Raw genomic sequence first — 25,651 nt, forward strand, 5'->3', positions numbered from 1 at the left:
GCAATAAAGTTATTCTTGGAAATAAACCTAAATACATAGCAGAGAGACAGTTATTTCTGTTCTGGCTTGTCCTACTTCCAGCTTTCATTTATGAATGTTACATCTGAAAGTGTTTCAGAGAGAAAGTGAGACTGGGTGTTTTCTTGCAGAGATGCATCACACTTTTTTTGAAGCTTGACTGGTGGAAAAATATCCTGCTTTTCTCAAAATGTACACTTTGCTGTGATTACACTGAAGACACGTACAAATGTATATGTGACCTAATTCCGAGCTCATATAATCCAGGAAGCTTGCTGCTGCTTTTGAAATGATTGCATGAACAGTCATTGCATTCTTCATCTTTTAAATAAATAAGAAACTGCAATTCATAACTTAACTTTAGTATGACAAAGCCATAGTGGGAATCGCAGATGCTTATGGTCTAGATTTTGTCAATGTTCTGACTGGCAATTTTGTTAGAAATAAGCTGCTTAGAAATTTTCATTCTTGAGAGTTGATTTGCATCGTGCTCTAGGAACCAGTGCTTTCATGTGAACTTCAAATCTGTGGTTAATACGGGCCCAGTTGGGAGATTGTTAGCGTTTTACTGAGTCTGAGTTGGCCAGAATTAAGGTGATTGTTCCTGCTGTATTTGCCATTGCTTTTTTAATGATCATGGAGCAACTTTAAGCAAATTACACACGTAAGTCTTAACTTCTGGAAGTCCTTGCAGCATGGCTGGGATTTGTTTGCTATGACCCTTACCTTTGCAGAAGAGTAAGTGTCAAGTTGTCTTAACTTCTGAACTTTTACATTTTTGTCCTCTGCTTTTTCTACTTGTTGGAGGATGTCCTGCAGATGATGTTCATAAGGATTTGCGTGCTATAACTATAAAGATGTCATCGTCATTCCAACAGAGAGTTAATCTGGCACCAAAAAGAATTTATTTTAACAAGGAAACTTCCAGGGCTAAGAGGATGAGTGGCCAGGGCCTTCTGCATGCAGGGTTTTTAAGCATTAATAAGATCTGTAGTTGAGCACAGGTCAGCCAAGAGGAATGTCTAACTTGAGAAATCTGTTTGTGCTTGTAGAGCCAATAAGGGGGTGGTTCCAGCCTCTCAGGAGGCAGAGCAGGTCTTCCCTCATGAGAAGGTTTTCTGAAAACCTGCAATAGACACCTAGAGAAACTGTGTTCTTTTTCTTGCCTTAGTGCTTAGGTGTGAATTCTTGAAGTTGCATCAGCAAGTGAAGAGATGAGCTGTTCTTAGTAAATCTGTTACCTTCTCATGAACTTCTGAAAGATAAGAAGATGCTTGTGGAGATGAATTCAGTGTGTCTTTTTTCTTTGATATCTAGAATTCTCAGTTTTTCTTTCCATATTACTGAGTCTGTCAGTTTTATAAATGCAAAGAACACAAAAATCAGAGTTTGTAATGCTGTGCTGGTTTTTCTTTAGCTGTCAGCAATAGGAATTGATTTGTTGTTGCTGTGAAGACAAGAAGAGAGTTAGTAAATTGTGTTATAGCTTGAACTAGTCCCTTGCCCTAAAGAACTTTTCACCTGTGCTTGTGCAGTTCAGTTACAGGATCTTTAAAGCAGTATTTTTATTAGTATTGAGGTTGGAGCAGTATCTAGAGGGATGCTTAAATGACTTGTTTAAGTTTTGCCTTTGAGAAAGAATTTAAGGCTTACATAGAAGATGTTGCTAATTAAGGCAGAGCTAGTAGCTGTAATATCAGCCAAGTCTGTGATTCTGCCATTACAAGAAGTTTTGTTCCATTCATAATATCTTCACTTCTGTCTTGTAAAGTTGGGTTCTGTTTGGCTTGTGCTGCTTGATATGTTTTTGAGTATCGGTCTTGGTGAATAATCAGCATTTCATGGCTGAAACATAATTTCATGCACAGTAGCATCTTGGAAGAGGAAGTAAGTTTTGAACTGCCTCTGTACTCATAAGTTACCAAGTCTACTTTATTCAATAGCTGATAGTGGATTTTAAGACCCTATTGATTGGTTTTGTTAAAACTGAATTAAGCTTTTATTTTGTATCAAGCTTAGCTGAAAGTGTCTTTGTTTCAGTTAGTATTAAAAAAGGAGGTGACACGGAACTTGAAAGAGCAGTTATTTTCCTTTTTATATTTAAGAATGACAATGGTAAAAGGAATTGTACTATCCCTTTTTTATTTTACTTACTAGATTATTGCATCTAGGCTGAATTATTTTAGAGGAGAAGGCTGTAGTCCATGCTCCCTGAAAACATTACTTTTGAAATGGGAGTGTATTCATAATCAGAATGGTTTGCTGCATGGATATTAAGACTGCTGTGTTTGATCTTAAGACACTCCAAATATTCACCATTTACTGATGACTGTTAAAATATGTGTGTGGTTTTTTTTTTTTTTATATCTCAGAATAAGTTTTTCTGGTATGTATTCTGTGAATAACCAGTTATCTATCAAAACATTTATTTGTAGACACCGTTTACCTTTGGCTTGGGCCAAAGGGCACCATATACAACTGGCGAGCATTGTCTTCTTTGTAGAAGTGAACGAAAAGATAGTTCGCTTTCAGAGAGCGGAATAAAAAATTCTAGCAAAACAGCACTTTCTACATCTCCAAAAGCAAACAATATGCTGCATCTTCCACTGTGGGTGTGTCCAGACTGTCGACGAACAGTCGAAAAGGAGGAGAGGCATGCTACAATAGAGCAATCTCTTGTGGTAAGTTGAAGTACTTCAATTCAGTAGGCTAAGAAGTTATGTTGTTATGGGCTGAATGCTATTTTGTGCTTTGGAACCACTTAAACTGTAAATGCTTAGAAAGTATTTTAGGAGATTTTGAGTTGGTTTTCCTATAAGCTAAACTGAACAGGCAAGTTGTTCCAAAAATGAGGAGTTCTGATTCTGAGTTTTGGATTTTTGAGTAGAGCAAGGCTTGGATTTGTTTCTTGCTGGTTTTTTGCCCTTTCAATTTATTAGATGTCATACTTTGTCGTTTCCCCCTTTACTTAAATTCTGTTTCTTCTGCTCTTACCAGTGCAGCTTTAATCATTACTCTTTTTTCCTATTCTCTGTCTGCTCATGTGTACTTTCTCCCCTTTGTGAGGTAAACTATCTGAATTTTTCTTGTTCTTTCAGTAGTGTTCTTGAGTCACTGCACTTGTACTGCCACCTTCCTGCACGTCTGCATTTGGGCCCCTCACTACAAGAAAGACATTGAGGTGCTGGAGCGAGTCCAAACAAGGGCAACGAAGCTGGTGAAGGGTCTAGAGAAACAAGTCTTATGAGGAGCGGCTGAGGGAACTGGGGTTGTTTAGTCTGGAGAAAAGGAGGCTGAGGGGAGACCTTATCGCTCTCTACAAGTACCTGAAAGGAGGTTGTAGCAAGGTGGGGTCAGTCTCTTCTCCCAGGTAACAAGCAATAGGACGAGAGGAAACAGCCTCAAGTTGTGCCAGGGGAGGTTTGGATTGGATATCAGGAAAAATTTCTTCACTGAAAGGGTTATCGAGCATTGGAATAAGCTGCCCAGGGAAGTGGTGGAGTCACCATCCCTGGAGGTATTTAAAAGACGAGTAGATGTGGTGCTTAGGGATATTGTTTAGGGGTATTGTTTAGTGGTTGATTTGGTAGTGTTGGGTTGATAGTTGGACTCAATGATCTTAAAGGTTCTTTCCAACCAAGACTATTCTGTGATTATTTCGTCTTTTCTTTCCTGTATTTTTTTTTTAATAAAGAAGCACAACTTTGCATAGTATGCATATAACAATTTCTTATTCTTTGTTGTAGCACTGCAAACACTGATTAATACATGGTGCTAATATTTCAAGTTGTGATTATTTTCTAGACTGTGTTAAAATATATTTTCAAATGAGGATTCAACCTCACTTAAAAGCTGTGCTCAGTGTAGCAGAATGATACAGAAAGTTCATTTGAGAGGTCCAACAAAACCTCTTTAGAAGTAAACTGTGATGCTATACTGCAGAACCAAATCTTCACAACTGAACTGGGAAGCCACACGCTTCTGATAATTGGAAGCATTATAGATTCCAGCTGACATCTCCTTGTAGAGAGCTAACAGACTGTGCATATGCCCATAGGCACATACAGAATTTTATTTCAGTAAACAAATCAGTGTGAAGATTGTCTTTGTATAGCATATGTTGTTAAACTCATGGTAAAAGCAGTTAACATTGTTTTTTGTAAGGAAAATTCAAGAGTTTATCACTTGTATACAACTAGTGTTTACTGATATTCTTGCTATTAACAAGGGTTAGTAAAATTAATCAAAAGAGATTACATCTAAGGGAATTATAATGGTAGTCTGATGGTAAACACATCCTAGAGAGTTCAAAGCACAGCAAGACTGAAGCTCATGATTGTTCAGTTAAGTAAAAATTTTTAACATATTTAAGCTCTGTTTAATGAACTAGTAAAGAAAATAAGTGTCCTACAAGTGCAAGGAAGGCAGGATTTGCTTCCTAAACATTTTATTAAGTTATAGATACTCCAGGTAAAATAAAAATTGACAATATTTTTTTAATTTGGCAACTGTTTTCTTATTTTAAGAGGAATTTTTAAAAGCAAACGGCAAAAGGATTTTCCAAATTGGGAAGCTTGACTTAAAAAAGCTAACTAAATGGATTAGGTGGCTAGTCAAATTAGAGAAACTAACTGGGAAAAAAAAACAAAGCTAAAACAATCTGTTCTCAGTCCCTACAAGCCAGAGTATAAGTGTTTTGCTATAGATGCTCCTGTGTTCGGGTTGCTGTTGCTCTCATAACCTAGCTTGGTTTGCCTCAGCACCATCCCCAGTAGCTGGTCTTGCTGTTGGCAGCAAATGCACGCAAGTTTGTTTTGACCTGTGTCTGCATCCTGCTCCAGGATCTGGGGTGAAGCACAAAAAATCCCCTTCAGTCATGCTCCTAATGTGGGAGGTCTCTGCCTGGTGCCACAGAAAGCTGGTGGAAGCCTGGGGAGGGTGCAGGAGGGAAGCATGGTAGGTACTGGGGCTGGAGCACAGAGTAGGGAGAGAAACTGAAGACCAAAATACCAGCAGCCTTGGGAGAGAAGTTTGTATCATCTGCTAGTACTGAGCAGCACTGTACGCAGGAGATAGCATCTATTCCCAATGACAGCAGCTTTCTAACATCCATTACTATGAAATAGTATGTCTGGCTGTTATAAACAAGGAGATTTTATGCTTTTTACTAGAAGGGATTGTTGAACTACAAAAGTCAAACATACCATCAAATAGAGACTGAAGAGATATTACTAGTTTATGATTAATCATGGATGATGCAAGCCTTCCTTTAGCTTAGTTCATTGTTTGTGCTGAAGTACATAAGGGTGATAATTATAACCAATGTACTTTGGTTATTAGAAATTAAACTATATAATTGTTTTTCTCTGTCCATCTCTTGCATTTATTAGGCTTTTTGAAGGTAAATTCTTTGTGCTTGGTTGAGTGTCCTCCTAAAATACATTCAGCGCTAAGAATTGCCACTAATATTTGCCTACCTATTAACATTTCAGACTTCTACCTTACAAACTGAAGACTACTTGTGCTTTTTCCTTTCAGAGCCAAGACTTCCTTTTGCACATGCCTCTTGGAAACAGTGGATCACAGCAGGAATCTGTAGGAGGAGGAAGAATAACTGTTGGTGCACAGACGGTGCCTGCTGCAGATCTTAGCAATTCCTCTCCTTCAGACATGGCATGCACCTGTGAGGCCTGTAATGAGCGCAGGTAAGAACTGAATTCAAACTCAACAGCATGGTACCTGTAGTCAGACTGTCAGAAATGTTGTAGCTTATTTGTTGGTGTATGCTTAAACTCTTTAAAGAGGCTATCTGATGATAACAGTAACTTATGGATGGCAGCTTTTATCCAATTTTATAATGTATTTTAGGCATTTTCAGATGTACATTGTTTTTCCTGAAGAGCATCTTCAGAATAGTAGGAATCAATACACCTATGTGATATACAAATGGAGAGTAATTATTTTTGTCATTATTTGCAGAGAAAATTCAGCAGAGCCTGAACGTGAACCTCAGCAGCTTCAAAATTACTGGTCAGAAGTAAGATACATGGTTCGATGTATATATCGCCAAGCTGGGACCCCTTTGGCAGATGACCAAGACCAATCTTTGGTACCAGATAAAGAAGGAATGAAAGAGCTGGTGGACAGGTATAGCACTTTGAAAAATATCTCTTAATTGCTAAGAGGATTTTAAAAATCAGCTTTTAAGTATTTTGGAATATTGCTTTTTAGTAGAACATTATTTACCATCTGTAAGCCTGGTTGCTTGGAATGATTGCCTCTCTACTAGAATGAAAAGTCAGAACAGTCAATTCTATTTCATGAGGGATTTTTAAACGCTAGATTGAATGCATGGGAAGCTATTAAATTCGTGTGCTGTTTGCAATAGGAATATATAATGTATAATTATGAAAGGGTCACAAAATCTTATTCTTCAGAAGACCTTGGGATGATTATTATTAATAAGACACTGTTTAGTTTGAATTTAGTTTGATCTATTTAAGTGATCAAAACATGCAACATAGGTTTTGAAATCAAAGATGCTTAAATGTTGCATAGTGTATAGGTAATTAAAACTGAATCACAGCTAAAATGGTTGTTGATTTTTTTTTTAATGCAGTTTCTCTTTAATGGAAAAATTTTGGAAATTGGAACAGATGCTGTGTGCGTTTCCTTTGTTCTTAGGAGCTTTGATTTCTCTAGAACTGTTTTTCAGTTTTGAGAGAGATTATTAAAATACAAAGGCAGAAACAGGATCTCAAAGAAGATAACTGTAAATGTCAATATGATGATTTTTCACTTCAGTTCCTTAAGGTTTCCAAAACATGAAATAAAATTAAGATACTGTGTTTGAGCAGACCCCAGTGTGTCCAGTCTGTGGTGCTAATGTCATGCAAAATTTTTGAACAAAGCTCGTCCATGTAGGTATTGAAAGTGTAAAAACAAACCAAACAAACAAAACAAAAAAAACCCAAACAAACCATATAGGTAGCATGCCAAAGATTGTGCTGTGGCCAAGTAAATCTGTGTTTAAAAGGCAGAAATTCCTAATTCCATGCTCAGCTTTGTTAGACACAGCTGGCAAGAAACGGACTGTCTGGTCTTCGTACTTGAAAATAAGTAGTGGTGCCAAGTACTGTCCCTATTGCATGTTGGAGCACTTTATGGCAATATGATAGTACTCTTATTTTGTGAGTGATGAGGGAAGAGCTGGGACTAGATAGCAGCAGACTTTTATTCATTTAACTCTTAAGTACTTATCTAATCCCTTTCTTCTTCCCCACCTCCCTGCACTGTAAAAAACCTGAGGCAAATGCTTAAACTCCATGCACAGGACTTTAAATAGTATGATTTCACTCTAAAGTGCTTCAAAGCAGCCATCGTGTTCAGTTTCCTTCTGTGTGAGGTGGTTCAAACCCATGTCTAACTTCCAGGAAAATATCAGACCTAGCCAGCTGTATGCTGGCCTTAGCAGGAAGCCCTGACTGTCTTTGAAGCTGTGTCTTACAGTGACAAGTCTTGCAAGTATTTAGTGGCTGAATAGAGCACACGGAGGGCAGTATGGTTCTGGAGCTTCAATGTTAGTGTGCTTCTGTGAGACAAATGAGTGTCAAATTCTGGTCCTTATTCTAGATTAAAAAACAAAACAAAACATAGAAAAAATACACCAGTCATTTGTAATGACTGCAGTTAGGCACTACCACAGTAGAGTGCTCTAAGTCATGTTCCTTGAAGGACATTCTTTGTGGCCCTGTGAATCCCACATCTCTGCTATGCAGTTGCACAGCTTTAATAAAAGATGCAGGAGCTCAGTTCCACAGTGTAAAAGTAGGGAACTGGACTGTGTTCTTCCAGATTTAAGATAGCTCTGTAAACCCTAGCTGTTGTTTCTTTTTGGTGACGATGATTGTAAATATTTTTAGGAAAGTGAAAATTGTTGATTACATGCCTTTTTTTTTTTTTTTGGTCACAAATATTCTAAAAATACAGACTTTGTGAAAGAGATCCATATCAGCTTTACCAAAGGTTGGAACAGCAAGCTAGAGAATATGTGCTTGAAATGAAGGTTCGTCTGCTCAGACACTTGTCACTGGGATCTAAAGTTGCATCAACATTAGCAATACAAGGGCCACCACAGGCACATCAGTTCATCTCACTCCTACTTGAAGAATACAGTGCACTCTGTCAGGCAGCATGTACAATCAGCGCCTTTCTAGTTACTCTGGTAAGACTATAAAAATAACCTATATGCTTCTACTTGCTGGGGGCAATGCTAGCAGAGCTGTTTTGGGCTCTTTCAGGTGTCTTCTGTGGTTTGTAAAATGTAAGGTTTTTTGTGTGTGCATGCTTGGAGACAGGGAGATTCTGAAAATGCAAATTTAATTCTTCAGAAATGTAGAGTAGGCACCTCTTACAGTGAATTGATAAAATTATCTTTTGTTTGTAAAGAAGAAAGTGGGATGCTGTTTGTGGCACTTATTCTGAAATGAATCTTTAAGCAGATCTACAAAATTTTAGATAATGCCTTTGAAAACGTGTGAAACTTCTCTCTTAATCTTTAATGGTCTCTTGACAACCATGTTTAAAGGACACAAAGTTTTATGTGTAGCACTAACTTAGATGGTTTCAATGTTCAATTTTCCTTTTCCGTTATAAGCAAGAATGGCTACTTGAACAGATGGTCTCTTGCCTCAGACTTAATCTGCTATGTTATTTATTATTTCTAAAGTTCTTGTTCTTAAATGCTGATTTTGTCAACTGATCGTGGTGTTAGACTTGGGATTATATTGCCAGGTAGAAAATAAGCAATAGCCTTAAAAATCTCTTCTTGAGTAACTATCCATCATGAATGAGTAAGACAGTAAACAAATTCTGTAATTCTGTTTGTTTAAGGACTGAGAAGGTTATTAATACTGTTATTTTAATAATCCTTTCCTGTACATCCTTTGTTAATGTCCTTATCCTGTGCATTCCCTCTTCTTGTGTCAACTTTGCGCAAGCAAAAAAAAAAGTGGATAAACTGGTAAATTTGGGGTTTATTGCCAATTAGCTGAAAGTGGCCATCTAGGTATATAAAGAGAGAAGAAGAACAGGCAGAAACAAGACTACAATGGCCACAGGTGAGAAGGATATAAAATGGAGGGGAATCAGAGTGTCATTACTGAGGTAGGGCTGTTAGTAAAATTGAATTGGCAAAGCAGGAAGATGATTCTATTAAGAAACTTGAGCATATCTGATGCTTTTTTCTGTTGTCAATGCTCTGTATTTGCTGTTGTCTATATTGTCTTCCCCAGCTTTATCACTTACATACAGACATGAGGTCACTGCCACAGTTTATTGGCTGCTTTTAATAGTTGTCAAAAGTCTCTAACAAGGTGCTTGAGAGAAGATTGCTCTTCAGGTTGATTTGCACTGGAACTTAAAAATTTGTTCACCTGAAAAGTTCTAGAGCAGGAACCTTGTGCCCCACCAGGGAATGACAGATTATACTGAGAGCAAGCTGGAAAGACTGTGGTCAGTACAGGAGAGTCCTCGAGTACACAGTATACCAGGCTAGAAGGGAAAACTTACCTGGTATTTCTTTGTGAGAAATATTGTATTCTGCACAATCTGATGTACAAGATTTTGTAGATAAGTGTTGATTGTTTTGTTCACTGCATAATATGGAAGTTGCTTATGAAATCAGCCTTTCTCAGTGTTGAACCTTGAGAAATTATTAGCAATTTGTAGAAATTTTAAATATTTTGAAGACATAATATTCACAGTGAAAGGGTACATGTGTCTTGTGCAACTCAAAAAAAAATCCACCCTTTTTAAATAATAATAAAACTCCAAACTTGATTTTTTTTTTTTTGAATACCAATAGTCTTGTGTCTAGGTGATATAAATATGTATTTGGATTTTAACCCACTATACTTAATAAAACTTTGAAATTCCAGAGTATTCTGGTATTTCTGGGTACTCGAGGTTGTAGTGCATAGGGCTCACTTGCTGATCTGATAGCCAGAACGCTTGCGTTTAATTTCGCTGTGTGTGGGAGTCCTGATATGGAAAACCTGCATACTGCTGGCTAGATGTGGAAAAACTTACTGACTTTGATTTTTATGTTTTGATAATAATAGATTTAAGTTTTAGGCCTTGAAATTATATACAATTTAACAATTATGTGTTAAATAACCTCAAATAGAAAAACATTCTGCTTGCTAGATAGGTAAGCTGTTGGTCTCTTGCCCATTTAGAAAACTTCATTTTTGAAGCTGTACTTGGAGAGAACTGTTTACTTGATTTCTGTCCGTTTTGAATAAAGATTATAGCTTGCCATCATATGTGTCTATTACTAGATAAGTTCAAAGAACTGAAAAATAATCAGAGATAGACAATTGTTTGACAAGAAAACCTGGAAATAACTGATTTAGATCATAAAATACATCTTTTAGTGCAGAAATGAATGGAAACTTTCAACAACATAGTATGATTTTTCTTGTTTTCTAAGCCATGACAATTTAAATAAACAAGAAATGAAGCTATGGTTATTTAAGTCATTAAAGATTTACTTAAATTCTGAGTTTCTGGGTATTAAAAGTGGGTAAGATCTGAGCTGGATAATGTAGCCTGTAGGTTGGAAACTACAATAAAAAAAATGCTTGCTTTGTACAGTATTTTTTTAATAATGATCTAATCCTGGCTTATTTCTGGTTGTGTTTTTTTTTTTTATAGGAAAATGAACATTTGAAGAAATTTCAGGTGACATGGGAATTGCACAATAAGCATCTGTTTGAAAATCTGGTATTTTCTGAGCCACTCCTGCAGAATAGCTTGCCAACGTTGGTGTCACAGCTAAGGTAGAGTTTAACTTTTCTTTTGTAACTTAGAGAAATGAAAACCCATGTTTGCAACCACAGCATTTAAAAAAAAAAAATCTCTGCTGCTTCTACAGTTTAATAGGTAAAAATCCATGTTGATCTGTCTTGAAAACAGTATTGTTGATTGAGCAGGCTGCTGTCATAACTTGCTTGTCAGAAGAATTACTGTCCTAATCTGCTTACTTGTAGGTTACCTAGTAAAATGACAGCATCCTATGAAAATGCTGATGGTATGACTGAACAGTACTGTTTTCACTTGTTATCAGGCACTGCTACTGTCTTTACAGCTCTACAAGCAAATTAAAGCCTCAGTGCCTTCATGCTTCCCACAGTGCGCAAATCACTTACTTTGGAGTTTTAAGCAATCTTTTCATTGGAGAAAGCAAAAGAAAGAAAATCCCTTGCTATGTGCTTGTAGGTCTGATAGCATATTGCATTTCCTGGGGCTTTAAAATATATATTTTATTAGCAAGTTGCTCTACTTGTAATTTGTGTGCCTGCAAAGTGTTTGGGTTTTTTAGGGAAGAGGTATTAATTCATAGAAATTTTATTCTTTATCCTAAATCTGAACACTTTTAAAGTACAGTCATGGATGGTTCGTGTTGACCTCTCAGTCTTGTTTCTGATGAAGAGATATTTATGCTCTGTGTACATGTGTATTAAAGGTATTGTATTTGGTATTTTTCCTTGCTATAAGAACAGTTTGATTAAGTAAGTCTGTCACAAGAGCTGTTGCTCACAGTGAATAAAGAAATTTCTGGTGAGTTGTCCTTTTGCTAGTAGATACTAGAAAGGAAAGCAAGAGAGCATAATTGTCACCAGGGTCAGCAAGGGGTGTCTCAGGTCCCTCAGAATAACTTGTCTGATTGGTTTACTTGAAACTGGGTTGGTAGTGAAAGCCATTCTTTTTTTTTTTTTTTTTTTTTAGCTTCTCCAGGCAGGTAATTCTGTTGCTGTGTTCAATAGCAAGTTGTTCAATTGCATATTCTCCCAGCGATCTGTGTTTGAATTCCCAGTACCACTGACACTGTATCCCTCAGTCATCTCCATGCTTTCTGACAAGGCTTCTCTGCATCTCTTACTCTAGCAATCCTAGCTATATCAAGACTGTTTATACTGCCTTCATCTGCAGAGATGAGAATGGTCTTAGTGAAGCTTATGGTCATTTCTTAACAAAAGCATTGGATTGTTTTCATTTACCTGTTGTTCTCAAGTGCTACTGCAGTTAGTCTGAGCAACAGAAGGTGTTTCTCTGCAGAACTTCACTGTAGTGACAACCACCTTCAAGGCTTAAATATGATGAAGTCAGAATCTCTTCCTGCAGGAATTTCTTTTCCAGTACATCTATGTTCTCTACGTAGCTTTAAGGGTGTTCTGCGTAAATGTGGTTTTGCCTAAATTGATTCACATGAGCTTTTTTGAAAGGACAGGTTCAGCACAAGCTTCCTATTCCATGGTTTCTAGTTTATATAGTGTATATCTTGTTTTTCTTTGGTAAACATAGGTTACTTCTGTTTTTGTGGACTCCCAGGATTTTACTGCTGAGTTCTCTGCCTTTTGAAGAAAGAGAATTAGGTAGCCTTCCCTGAGAAATGTGCCTTCCATGGGGAACTGGTGGAGGAATGTTCCATCAGAGAGGCCTCAAGTGGAGAAGCAGGGATCAGCCTAGTCCCTTGATCTTTTGGCCAGTGGAGAATCATTTGCATGCGGTAGAGAAGGTGTTGCCAGAGTTTCTTTACAAAACAGCATTGGTGTCATTGTTTCTCTTCCTGAAGAAGAAATGTGAAATGGCATTTTGGCATCTCAGCTTCAGTTAGATTTTGATTATTCACCCTTTCACTCATCCTTTATTTAAATCTCTAAATCTTGTATCTCTGGCTTTTTCAAAATATATAGTTGTTGTGCTGTGATTAGTTCCAAGGATGCTCATCACATGTCAGACTAGAAGAGATGTTCATTTAGGGATGTTTAAACATAGCAGTCTTGTGGGGATGGAGTTTACTAGTTGATATGAGATCAGCTGTGTCAGTATTTCACAGGACTGATCATCTACTCAGGGTAAACTACGAGGGTCTTAATGTGTTGTATCTTGTCCTGCTCCATAGTCAACACCTCTGGTTTGTTTAAGAGGCACACTAAAGTTATGCAATCTGCAGACCAGCTGTAAGAGGTGTCCGTATGCTTATCAAGAGCTAATTAATCAGCAGGGCTTCTAGATCAGACACAGCATTTCGTAAGGCTGTATTTTCATAATCGATATTTAAGGAAATCCAGTCACCTACCTTTCACAGGTGAGTGACTAGTACTTCCTGACGAAGGTGTCTATATGAAAGGTTTCTTAGAGGTTAAATATCTTTCTTGGGTTAAGATGTGTTTTTGATTACATGCAACCACTGGCACACTTGCCTCCTACATTCGACAGACTGCTTTATCGGGTTTTGGTAATGAAGTAACTCACTGATACCTGGGACTTTTCTGCCCTCTTTGCTTTCCCTGTGTGGGATGGGACAGTGTTAAGGGTATATGCACAGCTTCAATTAAATGCTGTTGGCCAAAACATTCTGGGTTCCTGATCAAGATACTCAGGCATACAGTAGGATCTATGTCAACAGGTATGCCTTGGAGGATTCAGTTACTGTTAAGTAAGCAATTCTTGTTATGTTTTCTGTATGTGTGATGCTTTTTATTACCTTTTTTTACTGCAGTCCAGGAATATATTCCACCTCTGTTTACAGGACTGAAATATTACCTAGATTGTTGCTTTATACTTGCCTTGAGGGATGAAAGTGTATTTACTAGTAGCATGTTAACCTTTACTCAAAAGTCACAATAACAATTGAAAGTGTAAGTGCTGTTGCATTGCTAATCTAAATTTTTTAAAATGAAATTCTTTTGCTTTTAACATGAGAGTGTATTTTAAAAAGATTTTGTACACAACTAGTGTTTGAAAGAATAGTACTATTCAGCAGAAGTTATGAGAACAAATTCTTGACTTCTGTTCAGTAGGGATCAGAATTTCACATAATTGCCTAATACCAGAAACACAAGGTTCTACAATAGTAGTAAATCGTGATCTAGTAACAGGAATTGACAGTGTTTGCACTGATAGTGAGAAGTGTTGTACCGTAAAGTCACCATATCCCTTTAAACTGCTTTTTTGTACTCTATTAGGCATGGACTTCCCAAGTTTTTAATGTGCAGAATTGCTCGTGCATCCTTCTAAAGTGGTTGTGTTGCAGGGGCTGGGCAAAAACAACAAAATAAAACAAACTTGAATTTATTGGCAAAGTCATGCTAACAGCTGTAACTTAATGCTTACTGAGTTGTCTGTTTGCTCAGCTCTTCATTATACTTAGTTGCCACATTAAAGTTAAGGGCTCAGTTTTTTGCCAGATGATAGGCAGGACTATGTAATTCTTAGGTTGGGTTAGCATCCTGTTGCAATGGAAATCTATAACAAACCTCCCTGAAATGCTGGAACTGGGCTTAAATGTCAGGTTTTGAGATGCTTTAATGTTGTTTTTTTGGCACTGGCTTTGACTGACCACCCAACCTCTGTGCCTAATTAACTACAAACCAGTTTCCTCTTATTTACTGAGTAGGAGAAATGTTGAAAAGCTTCAGTTTACTTGTGTCAATTTACAGGTCATTACGATTCAGTGTGCTTTAAACACACATTATCTAATAGAATTTTGTCTTTTTTTTTTTATTTCTGAAGTCAAGATTTTGGGAGTTTGCTTATTTACTTAATCATTGTGATGATACACTCTAACTAGTTTTTAAAGGAATTTGCTGTACAAAAAAGTGGTAGTAGAAAAGAAGGTAAATCTGCCTCCTATTTCTGGGGCTCCTTACAGAGACAGTCATTAGTGAACAGCATAACCATGTTTTGAACTTGATGCCACTCAAGTGATAGTAGATAACTGCATGCAACTAAATTATCTCACTTGCCTCATTCTGCAGCACTTTTCCCAGCTGGAACTCCAACTCATCTAGCAATCTTTTTACCATCGATCATGAGAGTTCTGATGAACAAGTTTCTGTCTTTATTTTTACTATATAGCTCTTCAATAAATAGCCAACATGTATATTTAGCCCACAGAATTTAGAAGGATAAATATATCAAGCAACAAAATTTGAATAAATATGGCTCGGTAGGTTTGACATCTGGTTGCTCGTGGGAAAGAGGCTCTAGAAATGTTGCACTTCCCACATTCTTGCTATTGTTGGTTACAGAACATTGGAACAAGCAGTTGTTGGATATTTTTGGAAAATGTCTAAAAGTACTCCCATTTTGGGATACAAGCAGCTATGTGGGCCTAGGTGTATCAATAACTGCACTTTAACAACACTTTTCTGGCTGGCAGAACTTAAAAGCGTGATTTTTCGGTGAAATGTCTCTACTATAACAAGTGCTATTTGAACTTTTAGGCTTGGAACAACACACGATTCCTGTAGTGAAGATATGTATAGTACCTTGCTACAAAGGTATCATCAGCTGGAACAGGAAATGGGTCAAGTTGCTGAAGCATGGCTTGAATGCCAGAAAAGAATAGATGATTATGTTGATGAACAGGTAAGAGTCACGTAAACAGTCTCAAGACTGATTATGTAGGGAGCAGCCCATGCAAGGTTGTACCTCCAGTGAAAAGTTTCTTTGGTATTTTTATGTTTTGTTGCTTCAAAGCTCTGGATAACTTTTTTCATTGATGTCAGTCTTTCAGAATAGAAAAGAACACTAACTTACCAATATGTAAAGGTGATTGTACAGAAACATCTTCGAATTGTTGAAGCAGAATTGTTGTGCCATTGTTCAGAGATGGTCTTTGAACATTTTTGAATGACTTTAGCCTGTAAATTACCCAGTAATCTGAAACTTTCTTTTGTAGATGTCACTAGGAAAAGGAAAGAAAAAAAACCCACGCTACAAAAACCCCTAAGCTTCAAAAATAATAATTGCATTAAATGAAATTCAGAGGAAGAGATTGCTTTTAAAAACTATGGCATGTTGCATAGTCTGATGATGACCTTTGTACAACTGTCAAAATCAGAACTCCAGAGCCTCACTATATAAATATTTGAGACCTCTGAAGTTATCCTTTTTTAATTAAGTATATGTTCCAACAGCTGATTCTTCTGAGTTTGTGCTGTGTTTCAGAAAATAATCACGTTGTGCTGACTCCTACATTGTCAAGAGCTTAATTTTTGGAAAAATAGCTGTTTATTTTGCAAGTGATTGTTTATACTCTTCCAAAATTGCTCATGTGATTTTTTTTGTCTCATGTTCAAAGAACTTGAATTTCTTAAAACACCTCAGGTTAAGGCTTTGAATGCTGTTTGGTTCAATCTTAAGTATACTAGAAGAAAGATTATGTCTTGAAATAATTGAAGATACAGAATTTTATAGAACTTTCTTTGTATTTTGAACTTTTATGAGCAGTAGGAATATGGAGATCCAATTTGAGATTTAAGTAATGCTATGTGACTCCTATAGATAACAAACATTTTAAAGTCTTATAGTACAGTGTAAATGTCCTTCAGAAGCTGTTCCATGTGATGAAGATTTAAGTGAACTTTTACCATTAATTCCAGTACCTTCAAGACAGAGATGAGACATAAATAATTTTATTTTTAGAGATTGTTCTATATTTGGGGTCTGCATCTGTGAGCTATCAGTGACAAAGTTTTCTCTTGATCTGGCTGCTTTTGTGCACCTAAATATTTGATGGTAGCTCAGTAAAACTTCATCATCTCACATTTTGTGCTACTAGAAGTCATTTTCCCCATGGTGTCAGGGGGGCTTGGCTGTCTGATACTGCCCCTCCAGTAAGAAAGGGAGCTCAGTTCACTTCTCATTGTTCACTTATTTTTCCAAAAAGATGGTAATTCTGTAGAGTCACATACATATCGGGCTTCTGGCTGGCTGATCTGCACCGCTTCAAAATCAACTCTTAACTGATTTCTCTGTATTTCTCTGTATCAAGTGACCATGCAACTGCCACAAGTACTGTCTTACAGCATTTTTTTATCTGCTCAGTGAAGCCTGTATCCTGATGCAAACAGAAACCCTTCTCCCATTTGGGGTAACTTAATATGATGACTTCTTATTTCCTAATGACCAAAAAAAACTGTGAGGGGGGTGTGTAGGGGAAACAATTCTAAAACTTAAACCATTAAATTTTAAAGGAGATATTGATATTTATATTGGTATTTATACATAGAAAAACACTTTCACAATCACACCTTAAACTCTGTGTTGGGGATAACCTGCAGTTATACTCTCTTGATCAAAAATGCGTCTTTCTGTATGACCATCTTACCTGAATTTGCAGTGATATTTTTGTCAACAAGGTAGAAATCGGAAAGCCCAGCTACTATGGAAACTGTGGATCTTAACAGTGAATGCATGTTCATTATTTGCTGCCTCTTGGCTTAACAAAATTGTGAAGCTTTATTGCTAGTGTATCAAAGGTTAGAACACACAGAGCAGCACAGAGGAGAATTTAAGAATGTTCCTCATTTATCTACTGTGGAACTATACCCAAAATTTTAGACAGGGCACCAGCAGACCCTCTACTACAATATGTTATGTTACATGTTCTTGGGAAAAGAAGTGAATACCTTTTGCAAGCAATACAAATACTACATTTTTTTTAAAAGACTGTCTTAAGACAGCTGTGTTATGCAGAGACATGTAGCTTAATACACTGCTATACCATGTGTGTACACTGTAATAAAATTTAGAATAAGGATTTGTTCATATCAGCACCTGTATTCATCACATGTTAAAATCTGAGGAAGATGTTTAGGGTGACTGGAATACGGGAGAGTTTAAATGTATGCAGCCTGTACCTCCAGATCCTGGTTTTCCTACCGAATTTAGACTACATTTAGCTCAGGAGGCCTAAATATATCTGGATCATTCCCATAAGCAATGGCTTATGTACTTGGTGTGAAACTGTTTCCTTTTTTTACCTGCTGCCTCCCACAGAAGAAAGGAATACAGGAATGCCTTTGCCCAGGTCCACAAGAGCCCGGGGAGAGCTTCTTGCTTGTCTACCCATATCTGTGTGTGACTTTTTTTTTTTTTTTTTTTACAGTCCTGGTCAACTTAATAGAAAAAAATAGTATTGTACGGGCATAACTGGTTTTTGTCTTTATGGTGGCTGTATAAATGAAATACTAGTTTTGAGTGCTGAGTGTTTGTGGTAAGATGAATTATTTTTATTATTTCTAGTGAAGCAGTCTAGGAAAATAGATTAGATTCACAGGTGGAATTTGGGATGCTCAAATGTGCTATTTGCATTTGGGAGAGTTTAAAATTTGGAAGCAACGAGCATCCCATGATGTATGTATGAACATCAGAGTCCTCACAGGTGGTGTCAGTTCTGACCAAACTGCGAATTTTCTTTTATTATTTAATCTATTTCAGAATGGAAAAATACTTGTTCACCTGCCTGTCTCACTTTACTGTGTCTTGTCTGATGGGTCTCAAATACTTTTTAGCCTCAAATAGGAAGGAAGAAAGAGGGTGGTAGTGGACCTCTCTTCCCCATCGGGCAGCATATTCATTGCAGATATGCAAGAGTGAAGTGTAAATTTTTCCTTCCGATGGCATTTGAATTTATCTCCCACTCCCTAGCAGAATTCTTGGGCATGAATCATGTGGTTTGTATCGCAGCTGCTTTGCTCTGCTGAAATAAATATTCATTGGGGAAAAGAAAGAGGGAAGAGAAGTGATTCCATATTATTTATGGAATTAATAACTTAAGATACTTGCAGGCATGTGGTGTTGGAAAGGCTGCAAAGCTGGAAGTAGGAAAACTTTAGCTTCAGCCCCAGTTCCCATTAATACTCAAGAGTACCAGGACTTAAACCATGCTGCTTTCTTTGACAGTTTCTTGGCAGGCTTGAGTAGGCAGCTCCCAGTTAATGCACTGGCTGTTTTAAACTTCATTCTTTGGCATTAAAGTCTTCTCTTATAATGTGTAGTGAATGTAGGTGTCTGTCTTTGATGGTGAGGATTCAGCTGGGTGACAGGTCACCTAAACCAGTGAGTATTGCTGTGTTTAAATATAGCTCAAGGGTGCTCAGAAGCTGGTAGTACAGCCAGGATGAAATCTCTGTGGTTCAAGAATATTTCATACACACTATGAACCACACATGCTGCACATGATAAACACCTTTTTTTTTTTTTTTTTTTTTGGTGTTAATGTAACCTCACTGGAACAAGGGAAATCAAAATCCACAGTAGTAATTAGAATTACATGCTGCTGATTTTTTCAGAAATTCATTAGGCAAAACTTTACCACTTAACACTGTTTCAAATCCCCAGCTTAGAATTTCATTTTCTCAAGTTAAATAATGATAATGGCAGTAATACAATTAGGTTAATAGTAATACTTTAAACTTTTGATCAAGTATGAATTTCTGGAGGCATGCTTTTCAGGAGAAAAAAAAAAAAAAAAAGATCGCTAGTGGTATAACCTACTGGACTTCTGCTCACTAACATATCTTTATGAAGCAATTTGTTATGTTCTATAAGATGGTAGACTTTTTTTTTCATTAATTGAGTAAATGAAAAGAAGAACTGTAAAAGATAACATGGATCGTTGTTTTTCCTCACTAATGAACTAGTGCTCTTAAAATGTTGTAAGGTACAACAGGAGAAGCTTTGTTCTTGTGTTTTGCTGTGTTAAAGTTCATGGAAACTTTTGCGTTCTGTCAAAGTGAATGTATTTAGTAAATCAGAAAAATATCATTTGTGTGTAAAACATTACAGGCTCTATGTGCATTTATGGTGATGTGATTCAGGGACGTGTAATTATAAAATATTTTTCCAGCCTTAGATAAATCATGGGCATGAAATACATTGAGGAATAAAAGTGGTAAATAATGTTAGTCTAGGTCACTACTTGATTTTGTTTAGTCTTTTAATTTTTTTGACTCTTTGATTGAGTCATTAGTTCCACATGTGGTACATCAGAGTTTGCACTTAAGCCCGTGTCGAGGCCTTTGCTGAAAGTCCTGTATCTCTAGATTTTAATGGATTTTAGTGGATCTAAGATGTTGAGGATTTAATGCCAATTACATTTTACTGAAAATGCTGTGAAAATATTTAATGAAAAGAAATATTAACATAAGGAGTAACATGGAAAAATCAGACTGAAAAATAGTGTAAATGAATATAAAATCTTATGTTTAAGTGACTCAAATCAAATGATTAGCAAATAAAATACACTTCATATTGACTGTACTTTCAAAATAGTATAGACAAGCTAGGTTTAATGAAACTGATAGACCAATTGACCACAGTGTAGGACTTCTATGATTGAATCAATGAGTTTTCCTTAAATTCTGTTTTAGATGGCAATGAAAACAAAACAACGCATGCTAAAGGAAGACTGGGAATTTTTTAAACAGAGGCGTTTTATTGAAGAGCAGGTAGGACTTTTTTTAATACCGTACTAAGTTATACTAATGCTTCATGTATATTTGTAAGATGCAAACATATGAGTGTAGTATATTGTACTAGTTACATGTGATCTAATTCTGCAACTATGCTGGGCCTGAAACTTGGTCAGCTAAAATACAGAAAAACAAGATCTAAGACGACTATGTAATAGTGTGTAATCTCAGTTACTACAAGGTAAAAACAGAAGTACCATAGTCTTAAGATTGAATACCAAGTGTTAAAATTCTTTATACAATAAAAGGGGAATTTTTGATGCCTTAGAATGGGATCCAAAACAGCCAATACATTGAGCATGGAGCTGCCTTGATATACATGATAGGGAGTATTGTGTTCAAGAGTTTAACAAATTCCCTCGTGTGTGCAGAGCGGCGAAGAGTGAGCCATGGTAGCAGGGCAGATGATTGCATCTGTTATGACTCTGGAGATGGCTCCTACATCTGTTTTGTGGGGAAAAGGCTGAGCAGAACTATCTGCCTTTTTTAAGCTGTAGCCAGAGAGGTGCAAGTAGAAGTTCCTACCTTATTATAAAACTATCTGCTGTTTAAGATACAATGCTCTCTTCTGTAGCCTAGAAGTGTTCCAGTATGTATCATGCTTTCCATGAGAGTACAGTGTGACTCGGCTAGAGTCAGGACTTGATGTCCGGGAACCTCTGTTCCTGTACCACTGTGCAGAGAGAAATGCTAGTCATGAACCAGAGAAAGAGAGAGTATGACAGTACATTTTAATAAACTTAAGCTTAAATTGGCAATGTCTCAAAGCAGTCATCAGTAAGTACTTTTTCCTATAAGGAACATAAGCCTGTGTTAACCATGTCTTTAGAACATCTGGTATACAGGGCTCCTCAGAGGACTTGAGGAAGAATCCTCTTTTCGTTGATCCTAATTGGCTTAAGTGAGCTGTAAGCCCATGGCTGCTTAGGTAAGGATCAGGTCTGGACATCTACAGAAGTGGAAGCTTAGGCACATCCTTGTTTAACCTAAGGTTTGTAGGTATCTAATGAAATTAGGTGCTTTCAGGATTACGCCTCTGCCAGGTGGAGGTTATTTGGATTGTATTTTTTCACTAATACAGTCAAGTTCTGTTTTGGGCAGCTACTTCTCTCCTTGAATCTATCCCATTGTGGCTACGGCATTAGTGTCCTAATTCTTTTTTGAAAGCTAAGGGCGAGTTTGCATTCTCTCTCCATTTGTCAGCAGTGTCCTTTTGTGCATAACATGAAACAAGACAAGAACTGTTCAACTTCAGAGTGCGTCAGCAGAAATACTGTCCAAGATGCACGTACAAATGAGTCAAGGAGATGGACTTGGCCACTTTACTATTTCATAGTAGAAACATGCTTTCTTTGAAGAGTTTCGGTGCCAAATGTTTGTTGTTTGTAACTTTGAACTTCTTCCTTTTTTCACTCATGATCAAAACACCACCTTCATGAAATTATTCTGAATTATTCTGCTTTTAAAAGATTTTGCCCAAAGATCCCTTTTTGATTATGTAATTTGTTAATCATGATATGCCATTGAATTGTTAATGGAAAGACTTGCACTACTAAAACACTGCCTTTATAATTTACTTCAGCTTAATAACAAGAAAGCACTAGCTGGGGAGAACAACTTCACAGACACAATGAGACACATGCTGTCATCACGTCTGAGCATGCCTGACTGTCCCAACTGTAATTATAGAAGAAGGTGAGCTGATGTTTTTATATGAAATCATAATAAATCATTAATTTCTTGTTCAAGGAAAAAGGAAATACATTATTGGAACAAAGAGTGTGGTTACTTTAAATGAATGCTACTTAAACAAGGTCATAAAAATCTGTAATCTTAATTCTTGAACAGATGTACTTGTGATGACTGCAGCCTTTCACACATTTTAACGTGTGGCATCATGGATTCTCCTATAACGGAAGATATCCACATTAACCAGTTACCACTACAAATTGATTCTGCTCCGGATTATCTATCTGAGATCCGCCCATCCAGTATGTCTTCAGCAAGTTCAGGATCAGGTTCCAGCTCGCCTATTACAATTCAGCAACATCCCAGACTGATCCTCGCAGATAATGGTTCTGCACCAACTTTGTAAGTTCTTTTTTCTGTTTTAAAATTTTGTAGTGAATTGAACTTAAGCAGGCAAGTAGCATTACATAGTGATAGCCAATGCTAGTTTTGCCTCAGAAAATTATTTAATAATGGTACTGTATTCAGCAGACGGCAACTCCAGTGCTATGTGTTGTGCAAACATAAATAAAAAAAAAAAAAAATCCTGTAAAGTTCTTAAAAATGTCTGAAGACGTTGACTTAACAGTATTGCTAGAAGTGTATGTAGTATATCATTTCCTGCTTTGAGATTACAAGGTCATCAGATACTGATCTACTTTAGAACATCATTTTAAAATGTCACATTTTCTTAGACTGAGCACAGGAACTGGTGATCTTTTCTTTGAGGGATGGTCCTTTCATATGAATCGCTTTAATTCCAAAAAAGCCTTTATTTAGGAGGCTTTGAGGATTGTTGAAGTTGTTTTAACTTGACTCTTGCATCAGAAATTACCATCCCTATCAGAAGTATCTGCCAACCTCTTTCTCTTATTCAGATCACAATGACTGTCAGATTTGAGGCGTTAGTCTAATAGTAGGCTTCTGCCCCTTCCATAATTCTGAAAGGTTAAAACTGCTTGGTAGGCTGGCTTCTGTACATGGTTAGGGTACAGCTAACCAGCAGTCTCCTCTGTCATGTGATATTCTAAAGGAATATTTAAAAAAACCTGACTTCAGTACTGGTGGGAACACCAATGAAATACCTGTTGTCAGTACAGTCAAGGGAATTGGCATTAGCATTCTGTGTTAATATGGTGTGATGAATGAGGACAGTGCAGATGTGTGGGTTGTTTCTGATTAATATCACTTCACTAAGTTCAATTTCCTTTAAATGTTTACCTTTGCATCTACTACCATCAAGGGTTTAATCTTCCATGACAGGACTTTAGTTTCTGAACCCATTTGGGGAGTGCTTGAAAACAGATTATGTGGCGGTATGTTTAGCTACATATTCTTAAATGTGTGATTTGCAATTTCTGTAAATTCCCATTAGTTTTAGTGCTGAAGTGTCCAAAATTGTTTAGTTTCTCACTTCAGAAGCTGGTTCTGTTGAATCCAAGTATTATTTACTTTAAGAAGCCTATTTTTAGGGAAATACCACCTCTCCTTGGGGAAGGGCCTTTTTATGTCTCATAATATCTGCTGTGTTTTATTTCCTCATTGCACATTTGAAATATGCCTGATGGTGCCATCATGTAATTAAATTTTGGCACAGTATCTCATGGAATGCGAAAAGATAAAGTGCACAGTTTAAGAGCTCTGGATTGCTGTAGAAACATGAACTAACCAATCTTTGCAACACTTCCCTGGAGCGGGTAATTAAACATTCATGTTCTTTTAGTAGCTGCCTGTACAGAAAAAAATTTCCATTAAGTATTCTAGAGCAGATTCTGAACAGCACATAGATGAGGGGCTGTCTAGGAACTAATTGCTATTGAGCAATTTGGGTTACTGTGATGTGTTCAATGTTCCCTACTTACTGTTATTGACATTTAATGTATGGAACAACTTGAATTTTATATTCTACTTTTTTCTGCTTCACACTTTCTGTGAAGGAAATCATTGGCATAAGGCTTTTTTCATCAAATTAAAGGTCATCCATATCCTGTCATTATTAACTTGATAGATTCTTGGTGAGAAAACAGTGGTGGAAAAATATTTTACACAGAAATAGCAGGGAATCTTATTTTCGATCCAGTCTGTCGTTCAGGCATGCAACTACTATACTCAGTAGGATTATATGGCAAGTTGCTTGATTTTACTTGCTTGAAAAAATAACTTCAGTTAAACAACTTGGAAGACAATCCTTTGACTCCTAATTGGAACACTTCTACAAGTGATGCCCTCAACTTTGTTTCGTTTTGGTGTTCTACCTGCTTTCACAATAACTGAAGTTACCGAGCACTGTAATTTATCTAAGCCTCTTTTCCCCTCAGTGGTAGTGATGATGAAGATGTTGCACCATTATCAGCAAAGTTTGCTGATATCTACCCACTGAATAATTACGACGATGCAGAGGTGGTAGCCAACATGAATGGAATTCACAGTGAGCTAAATGGCGGAGGTGAAAACATGGCATTGAAAGATGAGGTACAGCTTTTACAGTATCATATCTTTTTCTGGCAGTTGGATGGGCTCTCTGGAGAAAGGCGTGTCCTTCACCCCTATGTTAACGAGTTAATGTTGTCCAGTCTCCTCAGGTGAGCAGTACTAGCAGCAGTTCCTCAGAAGCAGATGATGAAGAAGCGGATGGGGAGAGCAGTGGTGAACCACCAGGGACTCAAAAGGAGGAAATGTCTCTAGGAAAAAGGGCATTAAGGAAAGATGAGGCAAAAATGGATAGTCCACCACCTTCTTACCCCAGTCAGCAGGTATAGTAATCTAAAAGAAACCCATTTAGTAAATTAACTTTTGAAATGTGGCTGCTTGAATGACAATACATTTACATCTTCAATTAAATATTTAACTTTTAATGTATTAAATTATCAGTAGATAGGTATGATACCTAAAATGTTTTTCAGCTGATTGTATATTTTCATGGCTAATACCTTCCTATAGCCAAAACCTGAAATATGTTAGTTATATTGAAGGTGACCTCAGTAAAATGGGAAAAAAGTTTATTCCTGCCTGTATGAATGAGAAACAGAAACTGAAAAGCATTTCTGCTTGGAAGTTTGAGCCTGGTCTTTGTTAAATGTTAATGTTAAATTATTTGAAATTAATTTGTGGGAAGAGGGGGTAATGAAGCAAGTACTTAGTTAACAGGCACTCCTTAATATTACATCTGAGGAGTAACTTTCCCTATTGAAACCCTGTGTAGTTAAATCCGTTGCATGACTTGCGGCGTGGGTCTTGGGGTAGTTGATGATTTTGGTTTTGGAGGTTTTTTTAATAGTTTAAGATTATTAAGCTTTTTATTGTAAGGTCACTAAACCACCCAGAGAATGAAGCCTAGAGTATCTGCTCAGCAGGTAGTGGTGTTTGGCTTAACAGCTGAGCACCAAAGGAAAGCATCCAATAGACTTGTCTTTGTGACTGTGTGGCTTTTAATCTGAGCTAACCTGCAGCTATGACATGGGCTTGCTGCTTTGAGAGAGAGCGTACCAGTCGCTTTTATTGCTTATTGTACAGAAGAGTCCACATCAGAGGGGGCATCTTTGAAAGCTTAGATGACAGTCAGGTGAGAGCTCCCA

At 37.0% G+C, this 25,651-nt stretch overlaps 1 protein-coding gene across 3 annotated transcripts in view; it reads left to right on the forward strand.

Moving 5' to 3' along the window:
- Positions 1-25,651, forward strand: part of FAM193A (family with sequence similarity 193 member A) — an 81,947-nt gene that overhangs the window by 31,814 nt on the left and 24,482 nt on the right. For 2 of the 3 annotated variants that reach the window (XM_068402945.1, XM_068402946.1), the window contains exons 3-13: positions 2,454-2,699; positions 5,557-5,723; positions 5,998-6,165; positions 8,008-8,242; positions 10,735-10,859; positions 15,312-15,456; positions 20,247-20,324; positions 21,931-22,043; positions 22,197-22,439; positions 24,395-24,548; positions 24,650-24,829. In XM_068402945.1, coding sequence (XP_068259046.1) covers positions 2,610-2,699; positions 5,557-5,723; positions 5,998-6,165; positions 8,008-8,242; positions 10,735-10,859; positions 15,312-15,456; positions 20,247-20,324; positions 21,931-22,043; positions 22,197-22,439; positions 24,395-24,548; positions 24,650-24,829 — 1,698 coding nt within the window. In that variant the 5' untranslated portion in view covers positions 2,454-2,609. Of the gene's footprint in view, positions 1-2,453; positions 2,700-5,556; positions 5,724-5,997; positions 6,166-8,007; positions 8,243-10,734; positions 10,860-15,311; positions 15,457-20,246; positions 20,325-21,930; positions 22,044-22,196; positions 22,440-24,394; positions 24,549-24,649; positions 24,830-25,651 lie in introns of those variants that run through there. The other variant, XM_068402944.1, reaches the window with a different exon arrangement.

The sequence above is a fragment of the Nyctibius grandis genome, chromosome 6, assembly GCF_013368605.1.
Source record: "Nyctibius grandis isolate bNycGra1 chromosome 6, bNycGra1.pri, whole genome shotgun sequence".
In the NCBI taxonomy this organism is placed as follows: Eukaryota; Metazoa; Chordata; class Aves; order Nyctibiiformes; family Nyctibiidae; genus Nyctibius; species Nyctibius grandis.